General features: G+C 66.7%; 2 protein-coding genes across 4 annotated transcripts; one reads left to right on the forward strand and one right to left on the reverse strand.

The window, feature by feature from the left end:
• Positions 1-6: 6 nt before the first annotated feature.
• On the forward strand, positions 7-3,207 carry ROGDI (rogdi homolog (Drosophila)). 3 transcript variants are annotated; one of them, XM_012732057.1, is made up of 7 exons: positions 7-269; positions 820-915; positions 1,822-1,920; positions 2,283-2,303; positions 2,373-2,422; positions 2,502-2,628; positions 2,707-3,207. In XM_012732057.1, exons 1-7 carry the CDS (start codon positions 153-155, stop codon positions 2,746-2,748), a joined length of 552 nt encoding a protein of 183 aa, XP_012587511.1. In that variant the 5' UTR covers positions 7-152; the 3' UTR covers positions 2,749-3,207. The 3 variants fall into 3 exon arrangements, with proteins under 3 accessions (XP_012587511.1, XP_012587510.1, XP_004692204.2); XM_012732056.1 differs by having other exon boundaries at positions 11-269; positions 2,199-2,303; XM_004692147.2 differs by having other exon boundaries at positions 15-266; positions 2,199-2,303.
• A 243-nt stretch (positions 3,208-3,450) lies between these two features.
• On the reverse strand, positions 3,451-3,953 carry SMIM22 (small integral membrane protein 22). Its single transcript, XM_012731663.1, has 3 exons — positions 3,741-3,953; positions 3,581-3,666; positions 3,451-3,492 (listed from the first exon to the last, which is right to left on the reverse strand). The coding sequence occupies exons 1-3, from the start codon at positions 3,859-3,861 to the stop codon at positions 3,451-3,453; spliced, it is 249 nt and encodes an 82-aa protein (XP_012587117.1). The 5' UTR covers positions 3,862-3,953.
• Between the last annotated feature and the right edge of the window lie 3,044 nt (positions 3,954-6,997).

Raw genomic sequence — 6,997 nt, forward strand, 5'->3', positions numbered from 1 at the left:
GTCCCAGGCCACTGCCCTTTTCTGGCTCTCACTCCTGTATCACTCCTCTTGGGTCCCAGTTTGCTTCCTGACCTCCCTGTTCGTGCCCCAAGGGCCTGGTTGCTGGGAGATTTCTGCCCAGCCACCGCCACCCTCATGTCTGTGCCTGGCTCATGGGCTCAGGTCACCCCACTGTCCCTCTCCAGGATGTGAACCTGAAGATGCCCAGGAACAACCAGCTGCTGCACTTCGCCTTCCGTGAGGACAAGCAGTGGAAGCTGCAGCAGGTAGCAGCCCCCCACCCCCAGCCCTGCCCGCCGAGGCCTCTAGGGGGTGAGTCCTCCAGGGGTGTTCAGCCAGTCAGCCTGAGGGGTGTTTCCTAGCCGGTTTGCACCCCAGCAGGAACCACGGGTCCCCCTGAACTAGGCGCCCCCTGCCCAGAACCTCCAGGGACTCCCCATGGCTCTTGGGGACAAAGTTTGTGCTTCCTCTCCGCTCCCCAGAGATTGCGTCCCAGCCAGTGCCTCTGTCCCCGGCTGCCAGCTGGTCACTGCAGTGCCCTGCCCATGTTGTCCACCTGTCTGGAGTCCTCTGCCCCCATCTGGGGAGGCCCCTCCCCCACGTGTCCTCTCCCCGTGCGTGAATCACAGCATCCGCAGGCCTGACCAGTAGCCAGGCCTGGCCCTTGGGGACATGCGCTAACAGCCTCGGGGGCTGGGCCGGCTTGAGTCAGGGCTGCGCCTGCCGTGCCTGCACCAGCGCGGCGTGGCGACCTGCTCGCCGGGCCCACACCGCGCTCCCCGCCTCTGCGCGGCCCAGCGCTCAGGGAGGTCTGTTCAGATCCAGGACGCCAGGAACCACGTGAGCCAGGCCATTTACCTCCTCACTAGCCGGGGCGAGGGCTACCAGTTCCGGACTGGCGCGGAGGTCCTCAAGGTGAGCGCCCCGGGCCCGGGGCTCGGCCCAGCGTCCTAGGCGCTCGGACAGTGACCCTCCCCTTTCCCTGCGCGCCCTGCAGCCCAGTCACTCGCCCGCCACTAGCCCGGCCTCCCTTTCCCTCTGCAGCGGGGGCTGTAGTGGCGACTACATGTGCGAACACAGCTAGAGAGCACCCCCAGAAGCACGCGGCGTCAGCTGCTGATGGTAGCGCTGCCGCAGAAGGGGGCCCTTAGTGTTGCGCCCATGTGTGGGGGGCTGAGCCCAGGCTCCCCCACTGCTGCCTCAGCTGGACGTCTGACTGCCGTGTGTTCTCAGGGGCTCACTTACCCTTGCTGGGTGTCTGGGTCCTCAAAAATCTTGAAACCTAAGATCCTCCCAGACCTGTGACCGCCCTGGCGCACAGCCCAGGCACCCCCGGCTGCTGCCTCTCCCTAAGTTGAGCCAGGTCTCCCCGTGCCGCGATGCCGGTGGGAGCCTGCGCCGGGCTTGGCTCCGTGGATCAGGGAGGGGAAGGATCCAGAGGGTCTGTCCCGGGCAGAGCCCTGCTCTCCCCGCCTGTGAGTGAGGCTGCTGCCCACTGTCTGCCTCAGTACGGACATCCATCACCTCCTCCAGGAAGCCCTCGGGATTAGGGTCCCTTCTGCCCTCCCTACTTGCTGCACCACCATCGGCCAACCCTTGGTGCCCCAGGGACCAACTCTCAGGGTCTTTCATCCCCACTGGCCCGCACCCAGGCTCCTGGTGCTGTAGAACCGCCTGGAGGTCCTGCCCCCAGCCCAGCTGGCCCCAACTGCCTGCATCTTTACCAGGCCCCAGTGCCCAGGCTCAGGCTCTGAGACATGGCCCCTGGGGCAGAGCTGTGCGGGGTGAGGGAGACCCAGCGGCATGTGCCTCCCTCCCCAGCTGATGGACGCCGTGATGCTGCAGCTGAGCAGGGCCCGCAACCGGCTCACCACCCCGGCCACCCTCACCCTGCCCGAGATCGCTGCCAGCGGCCTCACGGTCAGTGCCAGCCCTGCCCGGAGAGGGCCCGAGAAGGGTCCAGCTTGCGCCCAGCTAGGGGAGGTCTGTGTCTGTGTAGCTTCCATCTTTTGTGCCCCAGTCATGCCCTGGTCTGGTTGGGGGTGCCCTGCCTGGAGATGCAAGGAGATACCAAGGGCTTCTGGGCAAGTCTGGAAGGCCCACCCCCTGGACAGGGACTGGAAGCCCCCCAGGTTCTGGGGGGCAGTGACGGCCAGACCCTCACCCCACCTGCCTGCCCCACACCCCCTTGCCCCTAGCGGATGTTCGCCCCCGCCCTGCCCTCTGACCTGCTGGTCAACGTCTACATCAACCTCAACAAGCTGTGCCTCACGGTGTACCAGCTGCAGCCCAACTCCACCAAGGTGAGCCCCAGCCCCGCCCGCCGCGCCGCGCCCCCTGGCCCACTGACCAGCGTGCTGTCCTCTGCCTAGAACTTCCGCCCGGCTGGAGGGGCCGTGCTGCACAGCCCCGGGGCCATGTTGTAAGTAGGCTGTGGGAGGGGCACCCCGAAGGCACGGAAGCGCCCGCGCCCCTCTCACCCCTCTCCCCCCTCCCCACAGTGAGTGGGGCTCCCAGCGCCTGGAGGTGAGCCACGTGCACAAGGTGGAGTGCGTGGTGCCCTGGCTCAACGACGCCCTGGTCTTCTTCACCGTCTCCCTGCAGCTCTGCCAGCAGCTGAAGGATAAGGTGGGCGGGCTGCACCTTCCTGGGGTGCTACAGGTGCAGCGGGGCGCCCCGCACCACTCACTGTGGCTCCTCCCCCAGATCGCCGTGTTCTCCAGCTACTGGAGCTACAGGCCTTTCTGAGCGGCGCGCCCGGAGCCGGCCCTGCCCCTGCCCCTGCCCCTGCCCCTGCCCCTGCCCCTCGGAGTGCTGGCAGACAGCCGGGTGGGCACTACCAGCTATTTATTTCCCCCTTTGCCCCGCCCTGCCCGCGCTGGCACAGCTGGCAGTGAGCCTGGACCGCCGCCGGGGGATGGGCTGCGGCAGGCTGGTCTCTGGGCGGAGAAGCGCCCCAGGGCCCACACTCCCGCTCTGCTGGTGACACTGGGACCTTTGTACTAGGCGGGGCTGGACCTGCTGTCCACCCCCTCCCGGGGCCGCCTGCCCAGCTGCAGGCCCAGGGTGAGAGCTGGGTGGTGGCTGGGCAGAGGAGGAAGAAACGCTCAGACAGAAGCCACCCCACAGCGGCGGCGTCACCCTGACGTGTGCTCGGCAGCCCCGGCCGGGCTTCCAACGAATAAAGACCATGCAGCTTGCCCGGGCCCCGGCTGTCTGTCCGCCTGTCTGTCTGTCTGGGCGGGGTGGTGGCCCCCCCTTCCGGCTGAGCGGGAGCCCAGCGTCCCTCCCCTGGGCCGTTGCTAAGTGACCTGCAGCAGCAGTTACTTGAAGGGCGCCCAGACCCCGGGCCCGCGGCCGCCCCCGGGAGGAAGCCCAGATCTCCAGACGGCAAAGCGGGCGCAGCTGCTGTCCGTGGGCACGGGGAAGGCAGAGGGGCCCGGGCAGGCGCTAAGGCTCCAGGGCCAAGTTGTCGGCTCCCCGGCGGGCTTCCTGCAAGAGAGCGCAGGCCGGGCCTTCAGTCCTGGGCTCCGGCGCCCAGCCCCACCAGCCCCAGCGGGCTCACCTGCTGCGGCCTCACCTTCTGGGCTCGGGGCCCGCGGCGGCGGCGGCAGGAGCAGCAGCAGCAGTGGATGAAGACCGGCAGCAGCAGCAGCAGCACCGCGCCTGGGGGCAGAGGCGGCCATGTGCACAGGTCGCCCTCGGGGGCGCGCGGGCCGGCGGGCGGGCGCCACACTCACCCACGAAGGTGAGGAAGATGACGAAGGCAGCTGTGTCCCAGCCGGACTGGAACAGCTTGTGGCTCTTCAGTTTCCCGAGCACGTCCTGGACTGTGGCGTCCAGCTCCTCCACGGCCCCCATCTTGGCTGGAGGGGCCTGGTGCCAGCTGACCAGCCCCCCAGAGGAGCTCAGACCGCGCTCCTCTGGGCCAGGCCGGCTCCAGCCTCCCGAAGTCCGGCCCCTCCACACCACCCCGGAACCCTGCTTCTGCCCTCAGCCCAGCCCTCTTCCTGGCCTTTCCCAGCCCGCGGACCTGTGTCCACCCCTCCCTCTCCCAGGAGGGCAGACCCCGGCCTCCAGCTCACCCAGCCCGGTGGATCTGGGAAGCACAGACCACTTCCTGCTTCCGGCAGTATCACCTGAGGCCTTGCAACCAGCCCCAGGGTGTCTGGAGCCCTGGGAGGGCGGGGCCTGTGCCCAAGGCAACAGGTGCAGGTTGCTGTCAGCAGCCGCCTTTGGCCAGTTCTCCCTTTTCCCAGGAGAGCCAGACTGTGCCCTGCGGGGAGGGAGGGGGTCGGGTCTCTGCTCGCGGCCTCCTTGGATGGGCGCCTGCTTGGCACAGCGCTTCCTGGGGTCCGTCCTTACCTAACCCTCGCCATAACTCTGGCCGGGCCGCAGTGGGGTCTCGGAGCTCTGGGGCCAGAACTGGGTCCCTGGCCGGACCCCCGCTGGTGCGGGCCCCTCCTAGTCCAGACAGGCGTCCAGACAGGCCAACTCCGTGGCGCATAAGCGGGCTGTGACCAGGTGGATACCTAGATACGTCCTCCTGTCCTTGAGGTGCTTAATTAGCCGGCAGAAGCGTGACCCAGCCCTGCCCCACCCCCATGCGTGCGCCCCGATCCGGTCCCTCGGCAGCCTGAAGTGCTGCTCCCGTTTGGCAGCGGTGAAAACCGAGGCCTTGAGAAGTTCGGCAGCCAGCTCACGTCGACGCGCAGGCATGTGTTCCTCTATGGGCAGAGCGCAGAAGGCTTAGTGGCTTCCAACGAGATTTACTTTCTTACAGCTCTGGGTCCACAGCAGGTGGCAGGGCTGGGCTCCTGCCAAGGTTCCAGGAGAACCACCCCCTGCCAGCTTCCAGAAGCCACCCACACGCGTGGGCGGAGCCCCACCCGCTCACTTCCCCGGGCCTCCCTGCTCGCATCTGCTGAGACCCCCGGCCTCCTCCCAGGCCGTGCTGCCATTGTTCCGCAGGAGATCTCCCACCATACTCCTTCACCACATCCCCGTTGCCATGTCAGGTCACACGTGGGGACATCTGGGGGACTTCATTCCGGCCTGAGCATCCAGGTAGCCGAATTGGGACCCACACATTCAGGTCCCAGAGCCAGTGAACACCTGCATGCTGGGCCCCTGAGCTCACCCGCATTTCTGGCCCATTCTGAGATCTCAGATCCCTGTTGCTGAAGGGAGGGAGTTTTGAAATGACCTACGCTTCTATTGCAAGGACGTAGGGGGAAGAGTGGGCATGTGAAAGCGGCCTGACAGTTCCTCAGTCTCACACAGCCGCCCGAGACCAGTCACAGAGTGCCTAGAAGTGAAACAGCCGGAGTGGCGTGGCTCACAGCACCAGAGGGCGGAGCCGCCCAAGTGTCTGTCAGGTCTGGCCCGTGGTGGAATACTACTCGGTCATGAAAAGGAATGGGCCACTGACAGTGCATCCTGGGTGCAAGAAATCAGGCACAGAGGTCACAGCGGCGAGGCTGCTGCCTTGAAGTGTGCAGAACAGGCACCCACAGACGGGAGGGCTGGTGTTTGCCAGGGGCTGGAGCCAGGCGGCGAGGGAGCCAGTGCTCAGTTTGGGATTTCCTTTGGGCTGATGACCGTGTCTGGGGTCTCGGCAGAGAAGATGGTTTGCAGCGCTGTGAATGGGCCCAGTGCCGCCCCCTGGACACTGAACTGGCCACTGGGAATTCTGTGATGTGAATTTTAGCCCAATTAAATCAAGCTGGGGTTGGGAGTCGACAAGTGTGGACTTCCCCACTGGTCCTGACTGGGTGGCTGCAGGGCCATGGCCCTCCCCCACTCCGTCCTCAGCCTCCCTGTCCCAACCCAGTCACCCCACCTCGGGGTGCTCAGGACACACCTAGATTGTCATTGGGGACACAAGGCCAGACCTTGTTGAAGAGCCACGGCGGGGAGGAGAGCCGCGCACACAGCACAGCCCCTGACCCCGCTGCCCGGTCTGGCCGGCTGTGAGGGGGGAGCGCGACTAGAATCCAGCACCTCGGGGGCAGTGAGCACGGGGTGCCGGAGTCGGCTGCACCAGTGCGGCGTGAGAGCGGGCAGGGCTGCTCCCCCCGGGCCGTGCTCCCGCCTCCCTCCCTCCCCTTCTCTGTATCGGGGTCACCAGCCGGCCGCTATCCAGCCTCCCCTTCAGGATGGCCTGGAGCCCTTGCCCGTGGCCAGTCTGCAGACCTGACCCTGCAGTCCCCCTGGGGCCCAGGAATTCATCACCCTGTGCAGTCCTGGGGCGTCTCTTGCCCCCGCACCCCCACTTTTGGAATCCTCCATCACTTACATGTGATGACTTTCCTGGAGAAAGTGTTTTCTCCGCAGCGCTGCGTCCTTGTGCCGACTCTGGCCGCTCAAGCCAGTCCCCGGCTCAGACGCGGCCGCGGCCTCTGCTGGTAGGTCTGTTCCTGGGGCCGCCTCGCCGCGCCGCGACCTCTGCAGAGCAGCAGCTGTCTGTGGCCCCAGACTGCTCTCCGTAGGAATGGAGCCAAGCCCTGCGCCCGCCCTCTGGCAGCGGGGCAGAGGTGGGGAGGCCGGCTGGGCGGGGAGGCGGGGGGCACTGAGCCGCCGCCCGCCCGCTCTGGGAGTCAGTCCGCCGGGCTCTCCGCAACACCGGCGGCCGCCTGTGGCTGCTGGCAGAGCAGAAGCGGCCTTGCCACCAGCGTGTGTACTGCCTGGCCTCTGACGGAACTAGTTTGCTGGGGCCGCCCTGGTGGCACAGCGGCTCAGAGCGCAGCACTGCAGGCTGCCCCAGACGCTTCGGGGCGGGCGAGGGTGATCCCGGCCCCGAGGTGACCCCTGGCGCAGACCTCTCCTGACCCCCGCTGCCCCCTCAGCAGTGGGCTTCGCCAGTCGGCCTGCCCTGCTCCCCGCGCTGTCTCTGAGGAAGCCTCTCACCACCCTGCACCTCTGGCCCGTACCCCAGTTCTGTCTGCAGAAATACATCTTTTTTTTTTTTTAAAGATTTATTTATTCGTACAGAACT

The sequence above is a fragment of the Condylura cristata genome, unplaced genomic scaffold, assembly GCF_000260355.1.
Source record: "Condylura cristata isolate star-nosed mole 26May11 unplaced genomic scaffold, ConCri1.0 scaffold00032, whole genome shotgun sequence".
Classification (NCBI taxonomy): domain Eukaryota; kingdom Metazoa; phylum Chordata; class Mammalia; order Eulipotyphla; family Talpidae; genus Condylura; species Condylura cristata.

What these genes read in the sequence shown, in the direction of transcription:
- SMIM22 (XM_012731663.1), bottom strand. Translation starts at nt 3,861, where the DNA reads ATGGGGGCCGTGGAGGAGCTGGACGCCACAGTCCAGGACGTGCTCGGG. An exon ending in CATCTTCCTCACCTTCGTGG is followed by an intron (nt 3,667 to 3,740) that starts GTGAGTGTGGCG and finishes CTCTGCCCCCAG; the next exon opens with GCGCGGTGCTGCTGCTGCTG. An exon ending in GCGGGCCCCGAGCCCAGAAG is followed by an intron (nt 3,493 to 3,580) that starts GTGAGGCCGCAG and finishes GCTCTCTTGCAG; the next exon opens with GAAGCCCGCCGGGGAGCCGA.
- ROGDI (XM_012732056.1), top strand. Translation starts at nt 153, where the DNA reads ATGGGCTCAGGTCACCCCACTGTCCCTCTCCAGGATGTGAACCTGAAG. An exon ending in TGCAGCCCAACTCCACCAAG is followed by an intron (nt 2,304 to 2,372) that starts GTGAGCCCCAGC and finishes TCCTCTGCCTAG; the next exon opens with AACTTCCGCCCGGCTGGAGG. An exon ending in CACAGCCCCGGGGCCATGTT is followed by an intron (nt 2,423 to 2,501) that starts GTAAGTAGGCTG and finishes CCCTCCCCACAG; the next exon opens with TGAGTGGGGCTCCCAGCGCC.